This window comes from Panulirus ornatus, chromosome 30 (assembly GCF_036320965.1).
Source record: "Panulirus ornatus isolate Po-2019 chromosome 30, ASM3632096v1, whole genome shotgun sequence".
In the NCBI taxonomy this organism is placed as follows: Eukaryota; Metazoa; Arthropoda; class Malacostraca; order Decapoda; family Palinuridae; genus Panulirus; species Panulirus ornatus.
The window spans coordinates 6,238,676-6,260,000 of record NC_092253.1 but is presented as its reverse complement, the minus strand read 5'-3'; the positions used below and the strand labels follow the sequence as shown (position 1 = coordinate 6,260,000).

The 21,325-nt window shown below is 40.3% G+C and overlaps 1 protein-coding gene across 4 annotated transcripts in view; it reads left to right on the top strand.

Annotated features, from left to right (window-relative positions):
- Positions 1-21,325, top strand: part of jus (julius seizure) — a 264,530-nt gene that overhangs the window by 221,758 nt on the left and 21,447 nt on the right. For all 4 annotated transcript variants that reach the window (XM_071679660.1, XM_071679659.1, XM_071679658.1 and 1 more), the window contains exons 4-5: positions 16,888-17,034; positions 18,533-18,635. In XM_071679660.1, coding sequence (XP_071535761.1) covers positions 16,888-17,034; positions 18,533-18,635 — 250 coding nt within the window. The remainder of the gene's footprint in view (positions 1-16,887; positions 17,035-18,532; positions 18,636-21,325) is intronic.

Here is a 21,325-nt window from a genome sequence, read left to right as displayed (position 1 = left end):
TCTCTCTCTCTCTCCACACACACACACACGCACATTGTTATTTCCTGTATGGGGTGACCATTTCCCATAGAACGCCCAACAAAAAGAGTGTTAACGCTAATAATAAATTCCCCCTGTCGACCGACATGCTTAGGTGGGCCTATACATAGATACTTGGTTTACTGTCTGTATATTTCACATGAATCTGTCGCTCCTTGGCCCGCTTTCCTGTCGGTATAGATCATTCATTGTGATTGCTGGTTAGTTATTCATGTCTGTACATAATTTATTGCCTCCGAAGGTACTGTTTCACTGTGAATATTGACTCGTTTCTACGCCCTACTTGCTTATTTATTCTGTATGATCTTGATGAATTATTCGTCCCTTATTCGTCATTAATTTGTTACGTAAATTTGTGGTTTGTGATGTGTAGCTATGTGCTTGTACTTGATAAGGATATACAGCTATATTACGGTCACTCCAAATTATAAGTGCTCTGTCCCTTGTCCACAAGCTTTCCTATAATCATTATACATTCATTTGTCATTTCTCAATGGCGATTCGAGGTTAAAAGAGACTTCTGATACCTCTTCCCCCCAAAAAATACAGAGTATTCGACAGTCTCTGTGGTAAGTATTCATCAAGTCTCTTCCTTATACTGAATGTCTGCTTGGCTTATTGAATATCTACGACCTGTCCTGTTGGTGGCTGTTTTCTTGGCGACATTCGTATGGGAATAGATATGTTCACAGTTCTGGCGTCGGGGCTACTGTACTGTAGTTTCTGTGCGTGGCAAGAGAGCAGCGCACGTCACATTTCGTTCTTTTTCTAAATGACTTGAAATATGGCACTTGTTGATTTGTATATACGTGAAGGAGGAGGAGGAGGAGGAAAAAGAGCAGGAGGAGGAAGAGGAGGAGGAGGAGGAGGAAGAAGAGGTATAGGAGGAGGGTAAGGTATAAAGTAAGAAAGTAAGGAAAGGAAGTAGAGGAGTGAAAGAAGACCTGAAGATACTGAAAGTGAATGAGAAGGATGAGAGGGGAAAATGATTAGTGGCAAGTCGAGTGGAAAGTATAATGATGAGGAAGGTGATTCTTGTGCCTTGATGCCTCTGCTTCTTTGTGAGTAGGAGACGAATGTGAGTTTTAATCACCTTGCTTAAGAAGGATATACATTTACCCTTGTTATGAGACATGAGGAGGGTTAAGCACACTTATGAGATGTGAGAGAGATACTCTTGTTATGAGGCGTTATGAGGCATTTCATCAACCTGTGGGGGGAAAAGCGAAATCAACAGTCAGTAGTTTGTGTTGCTGTAGAGAGAAAAAGCTGCCATTTTGAGAGATTATCTAGGTACGCAACAATTTTCGAGAGTGGGAAACCAGAGCGCAACAAAAATTGTTTTTGGTTCCATGTTTCCCTCTAGGGATTTTAATTAACTCCTCTTCGTACATTGTTATACGTGTTCATCTGCAATATGAAATTTTTCAGCAGGAAAAAAGTTACTTGGTTTGTATATATATATATATATATATATATATATATATATATATATATATATATACACACACACACACACACACACACACACACACATGTGTGTATGTGTGTGTAGAAGAATGGGTAATTCGAGAAATAGATTGATAGATTGATAGATAGATAGATAGATAGATAAAGAGATAGACAGACTGATAGATTGGTAGATATCCTTACCAAACCCAAGGGGATGGAGTGATGTACCCCGCTGATACTATGGTTGACAAGCCTAAACTAGGGGAAGATGAACACCTGAGTTGGGTGTAGGTCGACTGCCACACTCAAGATTCGAACGCATGCGGGTCTGACCCCGGGTTGATTCATAGTCAGCAACGCTAACACCGACACCACAGAGGCCCGGTATATGGATGTGTGTCTCCATATTGCCTGTCCATGTAGGCGAAATGGTAAAATGGGATTATTCTGCACGACAAAGATTTTGCAAATTGCAAATTAACTTTCCACATTTTCTGTCGAGGGATTGCCAGCGCAACAGGCACACGGGAACAGATCTCTCGAAAATAACTCGTAAATGTTTGTGTGAGAAAATAATCCTCTTTTTCCCCCATCGAGGAAGAGCAATTGATTGACGGTTCTTTGCCCCTTCCTTTATACTCCCAGTGAAGGTGAAATATACTCCCTCTGACGGAGAATGAAATCAAGATAAAATGTAAGGAAGGGGAAGCTGTAAGACGAATCTCTACCCACTTAACTTCACCGGAAGATAGACTAAGAATAATTCGCGGTCTCGCTTGAGATGAATCATCTTCATGAAAGAAGAAGAAGAGTGATCGAGGGTGTATACCCACGCATCTTCCTCCTCCCTGCATGCTGGACTTTGAGACAAAACGCTTTCCTTTACCCCAGAGGAGGAACGAATGAGGATAATTCAAAAGCTCATGTAAGTGGAAGTGTTCCTTCGCAGTTTAAGTGAGGAGGGATCCAGCCTCGTTCCTCAGCCTGGCATTTTCCATTCCAGGACAAAACTGCTTCCATTCTTTTCAGTAAACTGGCAGTTGATGATATGGTTATGGGAAATTTTAAGCCAATCTTTCCACCGACTTTACGGAGTTTTACACACACACACACACACACCTACATATATATATATATATATATATATATATATATATATATATATATATATATATATATATATATTATACTTTGCCATTGGTAAACATGTTTACCAAATGGCGTCCTAGCATCGTCTCTTCGATGTATATCAACTGACTTATATTTCTCTCTTGTGTCTCCCCTGATGATGTGATTATTACACGAAAGTGCACTTGGGAACTTATTGTGTTTCATTTTCCCCGTGGATATATATATATATATATATATATATATATATATATATATATATATATATATATATATATATATATATATATATATATTCAACTTAGAGAAGGCAGGTCGACCCGAGTCTTCGACCGACGTACCGACCTATTTTGGAGGAGGAGAGAGAGACATGAAAGGAGATCCTCCCTCTATTGAATCATGGCGAAGTTCCTCTTTAGGACCTCTCAGAAGGAGCCCAAGAAGGAAGACGAGAGATAGAGGAAGGAGGAGGAGAGATGAGAGGAAGGAAGAGGAGAGATGAGCTGGAGGATAGATGGAGGAAGGAAGTAGTAGAGATGGAGGAGGGAAGAAGTTTTTAGAGATGGAAGGAGGATGAAAAAGATAGATGGAGGAGAAAAGAGCAAAGAATACTCTGAATCACAGACACAAGGATATATTACGAAGGAGAATAGAAAAGTAGAAATGATATTAAAAAAAAGGGGGGGGAGGGGACGAAATGGTTAAGAATGAAAGAATCTGAATATATCTAAGGCTGAAAGATATAAGAATGAGTGGAGAAACTAAGAGAGAGAGAGAGCAGTAAAGGCCACAACAGGATATATCTCGAACCCGGAGTCAGTCGATCTTGTCCCCATTTGTCGGACGATGCCTGCGGTGAAAAGCTGGCTCCACCTTCGCTTGGGTAAACTAATGGTCACTTGACTCCTGGAGGCATTTCCCTAGCGAGAGAAAAAAAGGTCTGTGCGATCTGCAATATCATCTTATGTCCATCGCGATAAGGCCGTGAGCATGGCTGTCGGCCACTCCGATAGCGTGATCCACTTCAGTCTTGAAGGGTTACAGGAATTCTAACGATGTCAGGGATGACACGGGCAACTTTTCTAAACAGACGAGTTAACATGAGTGATGAAGGTCGACAGGCTACAGCAAAATTGTTGAACTGTTTTCGGTTTGGATGAGTATTTCTAATTAGCCATAAGGTTCCTAAGACCAATTTTTACGACTGCATTTTTTTTTTATTCTAAGGTTTCAAATTCTAGTTTGTTTGGGTTTGCACAGGTATTTTAAGCTCCAAGCTAAAACTCTCTAAGTTACGCCTAAATTCCTAATTGATTAGAGGGGTTATATTACAGACAAAGACGAGGGAAGAGAGATGGGTTGAATATCATATAGTCTTATCGTAAGGCAATTAATTTGAAGTAAAAGGAAGGAGACTTGTAGTATTAATCAATGTGGTATACACTTTCCTCAAAATGTGGCTCTTTTGATACAGGCATAAATGATTGTGATATTTTTGACGTGATTAGAACGACTTCAAATAATCAGAATGGACAGATAGATATATCACCATTTAGAGAAAAATAAAACTGAAAATGAAATAAACATAACTAAAAGGAGATATGTAGTTAGAATATAGATAGATAGACAGACAAACACGCAGAAACACAGACCGAAAAACTGATATCTAGATAGCTAGATAGATAAGTAAGTAGGAAGGTAGATGGATGGATAAATGTGTGTAAGAGAGAGATAGATAGAGAGAGAGAGAGAGAGAGCCGAGTTATTCGTACCTACACATCTGCTCCTGCCTGACAGACCCAGACCATGTCCGACGCACCCCTCCTCCCTCGACATGGGACAACTGAGATAGCATCCTCTGCTTTAGGCATCTCTCAGGAGACTTCTCGGGATATACCAGATGTGGAGAGACAATGAGATGAGAGACACCCACTCGTAACGGAAGACTGGTTTGGTGGGGTGGGGGAGAGATAGGGAGGGTGGGTAATATCAGATGTCGTATTGAAACCCTTGGAACATATTTTCTCTCAACTCTGAAGAAAAAAGGGGGAATTTAGCTTGTCTAAAAGTTTCACCTCTGAATCCTACGAAATAGTGACGACTTTTTAACTCCCATTTCAGAGGAATACAAGTCGAAATTTAATGTCTTGATATTTGATAGAATTCTGGAAATTCTTTGATGAAACTTGGCATCGTAACTGCACTTACGTAATCATATAAGAATACCTTTCTACTTCAGGAGGGGCTTCTTGGCGCTCCTGCTGCGCTCAGGGAGCCGGCCACGGCCACCAGTAAGACCTCAGGTTGTGTGTGTGTGTGTGTGTGAGGTCAGGATAAGACAGTTTGTGCAATTTCGGCATTGTGGAAGTTGTTATATGAGCATGATGAGTCTTGTGCTGTGCTGAAGCAATCAGTGTCTGTGATTTCTGGAATAACGGGTGGTGTCCAGGAGGAAGAAGAAGAGAAAGGATAGCTCGTTCATGTCTGGGGGTTACGGTTTCTTAATATTCTATTTCGGAGTAGACGGCTCACATTACCTACGTGTGTTGTATGATTCGGATGTTTAGATAAGCTGTGAGGAGGGCAAAACTGATGATGATAGCTGCAGCTTTGATTTATTTTTTTCATTTGATGGCTTGATGATTTAGTGTTCGTCATTCAAGTAATCCATAGGGCTTAAATGCTGTCAGGGATGATCACAGGCCTCTTTCAATTTTTTTCAGTTTTTAGGGCCATGTTTCACAGCTTTTTTTTCTCAGTGACTAATGATCAGCTCGGTTGGATATCTGACAGGGAGAAGCGAAAGAGACTGGGAAATTGACCTAGATTTTTTTTTCTTTTTTTTCAGCGTGCGCTGTCATCACCCGTCTTGATCATTTGTCAGTTATAGATTCGGTTAGGTATGAGAGAGAAGAGAGAGAGAGAGAGAGAGAGAGAGAGAGAGAGAGAGAGAGAGAGAGAGGACCTAACTACCTACGAGTTCGTAAGACGTGATTCTGCATAAAGACAGCGCGTGTCTAGGGTCTACGAGGAGAAGTGCTTGACAGCCACTGAAGTTTTGGCTCGCTGCGCCAGACAAGCAAGTACCTCCCTCCCTCGTCGGTGAGGGAGCAGGTAAGATAACACATTTTTCTCGCTCAGCCGAAGAACGTTAGATGCCATGTAAGCCACAGAGACAATCCAGCTGCAAAACAGACACATTGGCTGACTTGGCTGACACACCGGGTGATGACAAAGGAGACCAAAGTCACTGACCCAGCACACACACACACACACACACACACACACACACACACACACACACACACACACACACCATTTCTCAAGCTGGGAATAAATGGACCATTTCTTTTTGACTCTCATTCTCAGTGACAGTTTTGTATCCACATAATGGTAACCCACCGTGATCCTTTGGTGGGTATCTGAGAAAGGATCATGAATATGTAAATGAGGTAGACAAGTATATAGTTATTTGCAGTATGTAAACAGATTTTGAAGTGGTTGGGCTATTCAAACAGTCGGTTACTTTCGAGGATGTAAGAGAAATGGTAGCATGATTCTCTTTTCTTAAGGCCAACAGCAGCACTATAGTACACCCACTTTGTCCGAGAGCCTGTATTAAGAACGTGGTGGCCCTTAGGTTTGTGCCCAGGTCGAGGTCAGTTCGCGGTATCGCACACGACGTGTCAATCTTGCAAGGTTTAATACGAGGAGCGAAAAACCCTATTGTTGTTCGAACTCTTTCTTCCTGGCCTTTGTTAGACACTGTTTTTGCTGCTGCTGCTCTCTCGGGTTTTGATTGTAAAGTAGGGAAAGAGAAATGTAATTGGTGTGCTTTAAGAGAAACACATTTTCTATTATTTTCTTGTATCTTTTTTCTTTTTTTAGAAAAATAGTTTTTCATTTTCTCAATGATGTTGGAATGCAAAGATCATTTTGAAAAATACTTGGCCTTGGTTTTTAGAAAAATGTCGGTAGTTAGACACAGAAAAAAAGGTAGGTGAATTGGTAACAAGGAAATTATTTAAGTAAATTGGTAGCAAGGAAAAATAGATAAGTAAATTGGTAAGAAGGAAAAATAGATCAGTAAATTAGTAACAAGGCAAAATAGAAAGTAAATTGGTAACAAGGAAAAATAGATATGTGAAGTGGTAACAAGGAAAAGTTGGTAAGTAAACTGGTAACAAGGAGAAATAGGTAAGTAAATTGTTAGCAAAAAGAACAGATTAGGTTCGTGTGGAAACAGGTAAATAGGGAAGAAAATTTGGAAGAAATACATTTTATGCGATTAAGAATCATATGAAATTTAATTCGACATAAAAATTCTAGGAGCAACAACTGAAACTAGAAAAGAAAAAACGATTTTTTCCAACTTGTTTGGAAGGGAACCAGAAATATGAATGAAATTGAATCATAGTTGGAAAACCATTCCACTTTGTTGGTCATACCCTTGCTTTTGGAGGTTGAGGAATTTACAGACCCTGATAGAGACACAGAGGAAGGTATAGAAAAGGAAATTATAGATTCAGATACGAACGTGAATAGATACACAGAGAGAGGTATAGAAAAGGAAATTATAAATTCAGATACGAACGTGAATAGATACACAGAGAGAGGTATAGAAAAGGAAATTATAAACTCAGATACGAACATGAATAGGTACACAGAGGTATAGAAAAGGAAATTATAAATTCAGATACGAACGCGAATAGATACACAGAGGAAGGTGTAGAAAGGGAACAATGTAAATTCAGAAACGAACATGAAGATTCCCTTGTGTAAGATCATGAGAGAGAGAGAGAGGGTCCACATTGGTATTATTACACCTTGGAAAATACGTACGTATCTTTAAGCCTCGAAGCTGCAGAAGACGATCCGAGTTGAGCCCTGGTGTCTGATACGAACAGCTTCTTCAGAGCTGTTGAGCTGCATAAGACGTGCTCGTAAAAAAAGAAAAAAAAAAAAGGAGCCAAGATGGACGAGTAGCCCCCGTACGAGGTAAGTTGCCAGCCAGCTTTTACGTGCGAACGCTCGTAAAAGCCACGGTTTTGTAATTTTTTACGAGCGGGCAGACTGGGTGTCTGGAATATTACTGGATCAGAGGAGGTCTGGACAGCAAGGGGTGGTGGTGGAGGGGTTTCCGTATCTCTTATCTTGATGGATGAGGTTGTTGTGTCCCTCATTCGAAGATTTCCCCTCGACACATTTTGCTAAGGAACGTCTGTCTTCTTTCCTTTATTTCTTCGAGAACCAGATTTCACTCGCTTTGATAAGCTTTTGTTACAGATTGCAAGGATCATTTGACGAAATATGTCCTTTACATGCTGAGTTCAGTAGGCTTTACTTGATGGGGAGACAGAAGAGAGAGAAAATGAAAAATGCTGAGATAGAAATAAAGAATTTTCAACTACAAATCCTACCCAGCCTATGTTAAGAACTATAGACAACTAGAGAAACGCACACACACACACGCTAATTTTATTATCATTAATTCTGTTATCGTCATCATTTATAACTCCAGTACCCTTTTTTACGTGGGTGCTGCAGCTAAACCACTGCAGTGTTGTTAATTCATACCACCAAAAGCTTTGTAACATGATTACAAAATGAAAATGTAACCACGAAAACCCTTAAATACAGAGCTCCAATGACGTTACAAATTTAGAACCAGAATGCAAAAAAAGGAGAAATTTTATATATTGTTCGTAAATCACCTTTAGGAAAACAAGAGATGGTCTTAAGACTTTGAGGAAAGCCACAGGTGGAGACTTTAGAACTCCCTCCTAAAGGAAAGCCACAGATGGAGGCTTTAGAACTCCTTAAGGAAAGCCACAGATGGAGACTGTAGGACCCCTCCTTAAGGAAAGCCACAGATGGAGGTTTTAGAGCTCCCTCCTAAAGGAAAGCCACAGATGGAGGCTTTAGAGCTCCCTCCTAATGGAAACCTACAGATGGAAGCTTTAGAACTCCCTTCTAAAGGAAAGCCACAGATGGAGACTTTAGAACTCCCTCCTAAAGGAAAGCCACAAATGGAGGCTTAAAAATTCCCTCCGAAAGGAAAGCCACAGATGGAGACTTTAGAACTCCCTCCTAAAGGAAAGCCACAGATGGAGGCTATAAAACTCCCTCTGACGTATCTCTATGCATCTGGTTGCATCACCAGAACCTTTCTCTTTTGAAGACTGAGGTTGCGGCATCTCTCCTGGAAACCTAGACGGTCAAATATGTTCTTGTACAAACCAGCCGAACCCACGGTGAACCTACGAGACTATATCAAGCGGTGGGTGGGTGCAGTGCACACCTGAGGTAAGTGAGTGGGTGGGTGGTGCTCATTTCCTTGTCAATACTGTCCAGTCGAGCTTCGCCGGGTGAGGACGAGTCAGATTGTAGGTTTCGAGTTATGGGTCCAGTTTTTACATTCTTTATTTTTTTCTAAGAGAGAGAGAGAGAGAGAGAGAGAGAGAGAGAGAGAGAGAGACTGTCTAGGTAGTCGTCTGGCACCAGAGGCCGAACCCGCCGTCGGCATGTCTGAGTTCCCCCAGTCACTCACTGCCTTGTCACTCACTGTCTCCCGTCTCCCATTCGTCTCCCAGTGACTCATTATTTCCTGTGTCCACATTCTGCCTCCCTAAACCCTGCCGCCCCTTTCTACTGTTTCGCCTTCTTTATTTCCTCATTTTCCCATTTATCAGATGCCGCTCTTGCCTCTGTAATGGATACATGGGTGTTTAATACGTGGGTGATAGATGCACGGGTGTTAGATAAGTATATGTTTGGTACGTGGTTGCTCCCAATCGCAGTGGGTGTACTTCCAACACGATAACTGACATGGCTTATCAATGATTCATACACAGTTGGCAACAGGCCAGCGATATCGTATCTTGATATGTCTAGACGGTATGTGTTGGGTAGGGGGCTAGAGTGCATGTGTGGAGTAGTGGATTAGTGTGTGTGTGTGTGGAGGGCATGGTGTGGTAGGCGAGAGTATGCTTGCGTAGCGGTGAGATGGAGTGTATATGTGGTGGAAGACTAGTGTGTATGTGTAGTAGTTGGTTTGGGTGCATGTGTAGTAGGAATGGGGTGGTAGGGGTTATGGAGTGGGGGTGGGGGGATGAGAAGAGTCAGGAATGATGGAGGGGAGTGTGTATGTGTAGAATGAGACCCATGTGTAGAAGAGGCGTATGTATCAAGTGAAATATGTATGTAGGGAGGAACATATGTTTAAAGTGGACACATGTGAAGGCAAGGAGATACATGTGACGGGAAAGAGGAATATATATATATATACGATGTTCAAGATTATGGAAAACTAATTAACATGAGAGAGATTGTACAAAATGATAATCTATTGTTAATCAACGATCCATGAAAAATGAAAATGATCCTTTCTCAAACATTGGAATTCGAACCTTTTTGATCACACTCTTCTTCATACGTCACCAATAACATGGTCTCACTCCGCTCGAGATAGATTAGAATCAGCAATCATCGTGTACACTCGTCGTAATCATCATTAGAAGAAAAGAAAGGTCACAGATCACATCGGTTTCACACACCCTCCCCCCGTCTGTCCGTGGCACAAGAAGGAGGCAAAGGAAGAGGAGGAGGAGGGAAAGGAGGCAAAGGAGGAGGAGGAAGAGGATGGAAAGGAAGGGAAGAGGAGGAGGAGAGAAAGAAGGCGAAGGAAGAGGAGAGAGAAGACTGAGAGAGAACCCCGGCTTAAAACGTTGAGGAACGACACCACACAGGTCTATTGGGTATTTTTTTTCCCAATAAACGTGAATGTTTCTGTGCATGTATTTGCCACGGAGCGTTTGCCTCAACATGTCGCCCTACTGACAAAAATCTGTCTAGCGTTACTTCCGCGCTGAAAAGGGGTGTGGGGGGGCACTGGCCTGCTGGAAAGGGGTTTGGGAGTTGGAGAGGTGGGATGGGTTTCCATGAAGTCAGTGTTGCGAGAAATTCCTTGTGTCTTGTTTAGAATCAGCCGGTGTCCAACTTTTTTTTTTTTTTTTAGTTTGTGTTTGTTTTCGTTGAAACAAAAGAAAAAGTTTGGTATGGTCTGCATTGGACTGGTTTTATATAGTTACGGATAACCCAGTGACCTCTGGTGTTCGTTGTGGTGGTTGTGGTCGAAGTGTTTTGTGGTAGCGGTGGTTGCGCTTGCCGTGTGGTTGTGTGTGGCTGTGGTGGTTGTGGTTGTAGTGGCTGTAACTGATGAATGTGGTGATGGCGTGGGAGTCGCCTACAGACGAACGGGGTTGATTTAAATGGCTCTCGACCTTTTTTTTTTGGCTGGTAACGAACGTTGTTATTGCGGTTGTAGTGATGTGAGAGAGAGAGAGAGAGAGAGAGAGAGAGAGAGAGAGAGAGAGAGAGAGAGAGAGAGAGAGAGAGAGAGAGAGAGAGAGAATGTTTAGGATAACAATACCCTTACGGGGTGGCGATGTTTATGATGGTGATGATGTTGATACAGGTGCTGATGTTTATGGTGTAAGAGTATATGAACGTCAGTGGATGAGAGGGATTCACCTTCGTCCAAGAACTCCTCTTTCTGAAGGGGACCCGTCCTTTCCCTGCTACTGTTTGTGGTAGGGCCTTGAAAGCTGTCCGGGCATCGAAAAGATAGCATTTTTTTTCCACACACACACACACACACACACACACACACACACACACACACACACACACACTCACACACTCACTCACTCACTCACTCACTCACTCACATTACACCTCAGTAAATGAGACATATACTCATCTTGTATTTAATAGATTACCCCTCCTGCCAGCCCTTTTAATAGAAATATTGTAGGGAGTTACGTAGGGGATCTGGACGCCTCGTTCTGCACAGGTTGGGGATTTTGGAAATTTATTGAGGATTAGTAAGGTAATTGAGGACTTGAGATGGTTCATACTGATGTATGGTACAGGTTACAATAATTTTTCGTAATGAAGTTTTTACAGGGTGAAAAGGTATCAGTATTAATTACAGTAGAGTTGAGATAGTAATTGTAGTAGTAGTAGAAGTAGTAGTGGTAGCTGTAGTGATAGCATTAGCAGTAGAAGTAATTATATAGTAATAGTAGTAGTGATAGAAATAATGGTGATAGTAATAGTAGTATAAGCAGTAGTAACAGCAAAAGTATTATTATTAGTGTAGGAGAAATAACAGTGATGCCAAAAGTAGCAACGGTAATAGAAACAGTATCAACGGTAGTTACAACAACAGCACCAGTTGTAGCAGCCGTAGCAATGGTTGTAGAAACTGCAGCAACGGTAGCTTCAACAGATACAACGTTAGGAAAAACAAAAACAGCAGTTGTAACAGCAGTAACAGCGTAGTAAAAAAAAAAGAAAAAAGCAGCAGCAGAAGGGGTAACAGCAGCTGCATCAGTGGCAGTATGAGGAGTAGTGGCAACGGTAGTAGCACCAAGAGCAGTAGCAACGGTAATAGCTGTACCTTCATGAGCAAACGGCATTCGCAACGGAAGTAGCAACAGAAGAGTAGCAGCAACGTTTGCTATAGAAGATGATTAGTCCCATCCATCGTATTTTGTTCGTCTGTGGTGGTTGTAATGGTGCTAGTGCTAGTTTGCTGGTGAAGTGTAGTGGTACCTATTGTGGCAGTGTAAATAGCGCTAAGTGGCAATAAGTGGTTATAGCAATAAGTGTATGTGTGTGGAAGATGGTTAGAAAAAAAGGCCATCAATTACCCACATTATCATGGCTTTTAGATGATTGAGGTCACTGTATTTGTAAGGTAAAACGAGTCCCATGTATTGTCGAAGTTCAGGGCTACAGTGATCATATACCTACGGTAAGAAGCTTTCTTTTAAGAAAACGGCTTCATTGGGTAACTTCTTCATCAGCTGGCCTCTACAACAACACTTTAATCAGGAACTTTCAGGGAGTGAAGTCTAATGAGGAGGCCTGCTCTGTGAGCTTTTAACACCTTTCATTAAACTGCCTCTCACTCCTTCTCTCTCTCTCTCTCTCTCTCTCTCTCTCTCTCTCTCTCTCTCTCTCTCTCTCTCTCTCTCTCTCTCTCTCTTTTATCAACCCTCTTCCCCTTCTCCGTTGCACTTTTCCAAGACTCCTCTTCCACTCTTGCCGAAGCTACTCTCCTTAACCACTTTGTCAGGCTCTCCTGCTTGCCTCATTACGGAGGGAGGGAGTGTGTACAGAGAAGAGGGAGAAGGAGAGCTGGAGGTGAGGAAGAGAAAGCGAAGACAAGGTGGGTTCAGGGGGGTTGAGAGTGAGATGGACGAAGGAATGCGTTCGTGAAGGACAAAGGAAAAGATAAGAGGCAAGAGAGAGAGAGGCCTTAGAAATGAACCCGAGGCGTTGAGATCTGGGAAAACACCGGAGGAGGGAAGAAAAAAAATTGTGAAGCCTGAAGGTGAAAAGAAAGAGATCTAGAAATAGACCAGGAGGGCTGGAGGAAGGAGGAGTATAGCAAGAAAAAGCAAAAGGATTGAGCAAGATAAATCAACATATTTCTTACAAAGTAAGAAATATGTAAAAATAAGAAGGAAAAAAGATTGAGGAAAACTCTCATACGAGGTTTTTGGGATAAAAAAATTGAAGAGAAAGAGGAAGGAGGTTCTTCTGGAGAGGCGTGGGTGGATGGATGGCATGGGGGAAGACCTCCTGAAGGAGGAGCTCATATCCCCTCAGGGTGACGTTGGTGCTTGAGGCAGCAGGAGTAGCGGTGGTGGTGCCTCTCCATCTGCTTTGCTCCATTACCGCCCAGACCCTGGACGCTCAAGATCAAAGCGGAGATAAAGACTTCTCGTCCAGACTCTTTAATCAAGGATTTTTTTTCCAGGGCTGTACAAAGTCATCCTTTATGAAACTTCGAAACATATATATATATATATATATATATATATATATATATATATATATATATATATATATATATATATAAAGAGAGAGACAGAGAGAGAGAGAAACTAGTGAGTGAGTGTCATATATATATGCTCGCATGCGTTTGTGAATGCCTTTGAAACTTGGGAAGTGTAATTATCAAATATTTTCTTGGGCATATAAGTAACGGTGTAATCTCCATTCGTTTATATCATTCCGTCATTTCCTTATCGATCTCGAAAACATACAGTATGCGTATCATAACAGAGGCGTATAACGTATATCTGGACAATATAATTAAGGTTTTAAAGGTCATTAGAACGTATACATTGGAGAATAAACCCCAAGAAATTGATATTGGTTACTTGGATTTTTGCTTAAGTATGGGAATTTGCTTAAGCAAGAGGATTCGTATTCCTTATGGATTACTTCTCACTGAAATCCTCTTCATTACAGGTCTTTTCGCTGGAAATCTCTTGATTGGATCTCCTCTCACTGGGACTCCTTAATTGGAACTCTCTTGTCAGTGAAATTCTTCTTACTGGAGCTCTCTCGACTACAACCCATCTCCTTGGATATATATTCTTGTGTTCACTGGCTCTGTTGTCATGTGAATCATTGCCAACAAGATAACTTTCACTGGGACTTTTACCGGAAGAAACCATATCACTATATTCCACATATTCGGAAGCCTCCTTATGAGCAAGTGTCTTTCCTACCTTTTGCATTCCAAGAAACCACGAGTTCGAAGCGAAAAATGTCCTTAAGAAAGAAAGAAGCCAGAGTCATGTAAAACCGTTAGGATCCCGTTTCTCCATTTCCAAGAAAACGTTTGACAACTTACAGTGCGAGTAATCGTGCAACGTTAGATATATATATATATATATATATATATATATATATATATATATATATATATATATATATATATATTTCTTGGAATATCTTACGTTAAAGGCTAAGGATCGTACCAATAGATCCTAACTTTAAGGGCATCGTATCCATCAAACACACCAACAAGAGACACAAACGGTCTGCCGTGTATATGTGAGTTAAGTCAGCATCCTTCGCTTGTGGTTGAGAACCATAATATATATATGATGCAGAACGTAATCGTAAAGTTACGACTCTCTGTGTCTCATTGACATTTTACAGTTAGAGGGAAGACCAATAGGGAAACTCGATGCTTTATTTTGTCTTCATCTACATGCTTTAGGATAACAAGGAACTACCCAATTTTCTCCAAATAGATAACCTCTTTATTGATCATCAGGTCCTCTGTTATCTGTCTCTCCCATGTAATGTTTAAGGAAGAAACACCAGTAACGTCTACAGTGACATGGTCCCATACAGTGACATAGCTCTGAGGATAACGGTGACTTTGTAACGCCAACCAGCTGCACAGGACAGTGACCTTCGTCTAGGTATAGCCCAGCTAGCAACGCCCTTCTTAATCGTACCCCCACCACCAACTTGACCCTCGTCTCCCTGGGTGCGCGAAGTGAAGACCCGGCAAGAGAGAAGGAACAAAACTTTTCCCGCTGATGTAATGGAAAGTTCTCATGGCAGGTCGTATAACTCACTTCTCGGGACATAATTTATTCCAGCGGACTCTCTCTCTCTCTCTCTCTCTCTCTCTCTCTCTCTCTCTCTCTCTCTCTCTCTCTCTCCAGGGGGGGTTCCCTCGTAGATAATCCGGATGAATCTAATCCCAAGAATGTGTGCTGGGAGAGATGAATACCTCCGCTTGAACAAAAGATTATAAGACGATATCTCAAGGGACTTGGGATGAAGTGCAATGAATTAGCTTTCTTTCTTTTTCCACAGTTATCTTTCTTGGCTTATTATCGAATTAAGATAATCTTACATATTGTTGCACACACACACACACACACACACACACATATATATATATATATATATATATATATATATATATATATATATATATATATATATATATATATATATAGCTATGGTTAAACAAGTGTACCCAGCATTAAAACAGAGCTAAGAGACTTAGAAAAAAAAGATAGAATTTAGGATAAAGTTAGAGAGGAGTCGAAAAAAATATATAGGATCTAGTGTGAAGTTAGGGTTGAAACTAAATCGACAGATGATATAGAAATATAGAAACTGGAAGGTAAAAGCATAATAGCAAACTTTACGAGCTGAGGAAACTCCCCCTCCGTGAGAAAAGCTTTTAGGAAGCTGGAGGAAGGCGAGAGGGTGAGAGGAAGCGACAGGATCAGCATTTTGAAGGAGGCAGAGACGAAAAGAAGAATAAGGAAAAAAAAAGATAGAATCATGATTGTTGTTAAAAAGAGTCGTGTCTTTTGCATCCTCTTATATTTCCTTCCTCTCTCGTTTAACATTTTCACCCATTTAACTTTACCCAACTTTCTTTTCTTTACGAGAGAGAGCTTTTTATTTTTTGCTTTCCTATTCTTTTTTCTTGTATTGTTGTAAGGAGATTACATCTTTCTTCTGTAGTGTTTGAGAACCACACCACTTCGCTTTGGGCCTTGAGTCTGTGTGGTCTGTGTTATCTATGTGACTCTGCAGTGTAACTCTCTCTCTCTCTCTCTCTCTCTCTCTCTCTCTCTCTCTCTCTCTCTCTCTCTCTCTATATATATATATATATATATATATATATATATATATATATATATATATATAAAGTCTTGGCCAAAGATCGAAATCAGTGATACTCTGTTCGTCCACATCACCAGCAAATATATATTTTTTTCCCCCTATCTTTTCGTGCGTTCATTACGACCAGTTAGCTGGTAGCGATCACTGTGACATGGTTAAGACTGAATGTTAAGACTGAATGTTCTCAAAGTCGTGTTCTTCTAAGGTCCTTTATTTTCAGGGTAGCTTGTTAAGATGTTCTTTTTCCAGTGTCTTTTGGACATTGTTCGTTTTTGAGAGTGTGGTTTATTTCTAATTTCTTTTTCTTGAGTTTTTTTATTTTCCAAAATCACTACAGCCACAATACCGTGTTGTTATAATGTCCTATCATTTTTTGTTATAATGTCCTATCATTTTTTGTTATAATGTCCTATCATTTTTTGTTATAATGTCCTATCATTTTTTGTTATAATGTCCTATCATTTTTTGTTATAATGTCTTATCATTTTTTTGTTATAATATCCTATCATTTTTTGTTATAATGTCTTATCATTTTTTGAGGTAATTATATTAGGCTTTTTTTTTTAGGTAGTTATCTACATCTCATGTCCTATTTCAAAGTGCCATGTTCATCCGATATCCTATTTCAAAGTACCATGGTCATCTGATATCCTATTTCCCAATGTGCCTTTCTGTTCCACTAACCAGACGTGTTTTTCTTCTTCCCTCCCTCCCCCTCCCTCTCCCTCTCCGCCACCCCAGAGGCCAAGCTGAACACAAAATGCAACTTCTCGAGCGAGTGCGAGGCCGCGGACGAATACAGTTACTGTAGCCAGACCTCAGTATGTGTATGTAGGGATAACTACTACATGGAAGAGCTACCTGACATCGGCTTCAACTGTATCACGGGTGAGTGTAATTCTCCGTTTGTAATTAAGCTACTGATACTGTACTGGTACTTCTCTGTCTGTAATTAAACTATTGGTATTGTATTCGTAAGGCGTTGCTGTACACTCATAGAAGCCTCATCTGTTGATCCTTTTCTATAATCGATCAACTTTTTGATACCTCTGTTGTATGTTTCTGATATCACCAGTTTCGTCACTCAGTTCATTTGATTCATGATATTTTGTGTACGTTTGCGTGTGTTTGTAATTACTTTGCTTGTGATTATTTATTTGTACGGTACGGAGAGAGAGTTTTGCAATGGTGTGTGTGTGTGTGTGTGTGTGTGTGTGTGTGTGTGTGTGTGTGTGTCTGTCTGTCTGTCTGTCTATCTGTCTGCCCGTGTCAGTGTCTTTGTGCTTAAGCCAACAAACTTCCTAAACTCTACATAATTTTCCATGTAGGGACTATTTTACTCCTCTTTGTTCTCGTCAAATGACAGAATTATCCCCCTCCTCTTTTTCCCCAATAGGTGTTCCTTTTCGTATCCTTTTTAACCATTTTTAAGGAAGAGATAGACCCTTATGATCCTCATGACTTGTAATCATTTCCCTTCCATTTCTACACATTATACTGTCTACCTAGATTATACTTATCCCTTTTAGAATACTCTGATATAAAACCGAATATGGTCTTTAAGCATTCTAATTACCATAATTAACTCATACTTGACGATCTAAAGGTCAAAGTTATCCCATTTTACTCTCCCAGAGATCGTATCTAACTTTCTTCCATTCTCTATCGAACGTAAATCACCTCCCTCTCTCAACTCTTTAAAGATGATGATTAACCCATTTTGAACCTCTTGGAAATCATAGTAAGCAATTCAAACCCATAAAGAATATTATTAATATCCCATGCTAACTCCTAAAAATTACAATCATCCTGAAACCTCCCTATAATCAAAAGTAATCACTTTGGAATCCCATGAGATTATTTGTAGCCCCCTTATATTTAAACGCTTTAAAATTCCCATAAGATCATTCTTAACTCCCTTAAAAACCCTTTTGAAGACCATAGTTAATCCCGTCTGATCCCAAGATTATTAAGGCTCGCCTTATATGACGACTACAACAAAACCATAACATATCTTTTTTAGACCAGCTATCGACTGTGCTTATCTCTCCCCTAAGCAACCCTCTCCCTACAACAGTTATAACTAAGTCCCTCTGAGACAGCTATAATCAGTTCCCTTTTGGGCTTCCTTGACGATAATTGGCTCACACGGACGCTCCTCCTCCTCCCTCCCTCCCTCTCTTATCCTCTTGATAATGAGCCACTCTAAACCCTTTGGCAAATGACACCACAGAAGACCCTGATGGCTAATAATGACGGATTCTTGAGTCGATTGAGGGTGTAAACGCTTCCTTACCTGATTGACGTAGATGGATGGTGCATTCTTTTTTAAACCAGGTTAAGATATTCCTCGACTTCTTTAAAAAGACGCTCAAACCTTCCTCAGAAACCGATGGTCCAGGGGCTGTGGATCCGGCTATGATCGGCGTTCTTGCGGGCTTGGCTCTTATGTTCGTCATCATCTGCGTCGTCCTTCGCCTCTTCTCCAAGTGAGTTCCACCCCTACTCCTCCTCCTCCTCCTCCTCCTCCCTCAAGTCCCGCCGCCGTAGAGAACGTATGAATTCATACATCATTATAAATGATGGGTCAAAAGGTTTCACTGGAAATTCATGCTAATGAGATTCCATTGATTTCCAGATTTATGATTTGTTTTTCCTGGGGCAGGAATGATAATGTGTCACTGTAAGAAGCTTCTCAAAAAGAGATGAAACCTAAAGGAGTATTGGCAATCACTTAGAAGTTGAATTAGAACACGTTAGGACTTGGAAAGTGTTTCTGAAACTCTCAGCATTTCAATATTTCAGAGGATAATTCCATGGGCTTGTGGATATGACTCCTTGAAAATGATTAATATCTGCTGAAATGTCGTAAATTATGAAAAATGTACTGTTTTGTGTAATTCCAATTCGTCCTGGTTTCCATTGGCAAGTCTTGATTAACTGCTTTTTGATTCCATTTTCATAACGAAAAGTTTTATTTTTAACTGTGAGTTTGAGGTGGCATTAAGATAATGGTCTTTGATTTTCTTTAACATATAAACAATATGATACCACTGATGGTTGAATTGGTTACTGCCCAACGCATAATCCAATTCTACTACTGAAAGAAGTAATTAGTTATTAAGAATGCTAAGGTCAGAAGGCATAATGAATTTCCTGCCACATATATTTTATAATCACCTTATGAAAGGGATGTTGTTTCGTCATTTCCCCATGGCATTGTCCTAACCCATTTATGTTAACAGTACAAGAATTGCAATGTAAACAGTGTGTATGTAATAAAGTATGAAATATATATATATGTAATAAAGTATGAAATATATATATATATATATATATATATATATATATATATATATATATATATATATATATATATATATGTGTGTGTGTGTGTGTGTGTGTGTGTGTTAAATCCCAGTTAGATGGATCGTTTTTGAATATTTCTAAAGTGGTTTTGACACCCTTTGTGTATGTTATCTTTATCAGACTTTAGTATTTCCACTTTGTATTTCGTATTTATAACGTGTACTATGACTTAAGCTATGTCCAGTGTTTAATTAGAGTTCATCATTGATTTTCAGGGTCATTCCTTGTCGTTTCAACGACACATATTGTTGGCTCATGATTGTTTTTTTTTTGACAGACAAGGATTGCAAGGAGGTAGGAGAGACGTTTGGCAGCGCTGTCATCTTAACTCCTTTTGCAAAAATGAATTTTCTAACATGTCTATCACTAATGAAAAGTCTGATTTATGCTGACTGTACCCTGAACTTTATTTTGAGTATTATGTATTCCTCACATTAGACTCATAGATTATAAATCAAATAATGCTATTTCAAAGTCTCCAGTGACTACTCAATTTCAGCACGACATATCTTGAACATTGACATATCAAGTAGTTTAGCATCATAACTAAACCATATTTTGCCATCACTCCTCTCCAACCACCGGAGCTGACGTAGCTTAATCATATGTGCGCTGTGTATTCACCATCATTTATCATACTGTCTCCGTCTTTACAGACTAAAGATTTAAGTGATTGTTGCTGTATTATTTTTAACAACAGTTAACCCTGGTCGTAGACGACCAAGTCTTTCATTATCATTTTTCCATATTATCATCTGTCATTAAGATATTCTCTTGTTTTCATTTTCTTACCCCCCCCCCCCCCCCCCCCCCACACACACACACACACACACACAGAGGGAAAAATGAATTCACTCCCCCGTCTACACCCTCCATAACACGCTGCACCACTTCATAATCATACGGGGACCAGCAAGCGAAACCCGGTTCAGCACCTGTGTTAAGCAGTGGAATAACGATGAGTCTCTCTCTCTCTCTCTCTCTCTCTCTCTCTCTCTCTCTCTCTCTCTCTCTCTCTCTCTCTCTCTCTCTCTCTCTCTCTCTCCTTCATTAATAATCGTGCATTGCTCAAACTTCGAACAGATTTCGGTGCTTCGGTTGTGAGAGGTGGAGATATAAGTGTCTCGTCTTCAGTTCCGGTAAGGTGAACACGGCTTTACCACCGCACAAGAGAGGTGCTTTGGAGAAGAGCGAGCACGCATTCGTATGAAGACAACTTGTTATAGGATGTATTTATTCACAAATGTTCGCGAAAGGAAGCAAAGAATAGATTTACGCAGACGACTATATAGATTTGAAATGTATTTGAGTGATGCCTTTTGTATATCAGAACTGTCGCTTCTCAATTTATTGTTTATTGGAGATTTGGTATAGATATTTTGAGTTCTCATAAAACTGGACTATGTTTTGAACCCCTAGTAAAGGTGATTTTGATATTAGGATCTGGAGCAACTATCGCAATCTATAAACTTTTATATTTCCATCACATGAAAGTTTTTAGGATGCTTCTCGTCGTATTTCTCAACGTAAGAAATCATATCTGACCGCGGCATCTGACACTAAACTATGAAAGAAATCATGTGACACCCCCAGTGTCTCCGTGTAGGAGAAAAACCAATTGGAAAATGTGTCTGAATCTATAGACCCTCCGTCAGAAATACTATGATGGGGGCATGAGCCTATGCGAAGGTATCATACCGGTGTCAGAATTTATCCTACAATGGCATTCCCCCTGCCCCTCCATATTCTCTCTCTCTCTCTCTCTCTCTCTCTCTCTCTCTGATCATGAGGTAGAAGGCGACACGTGTAA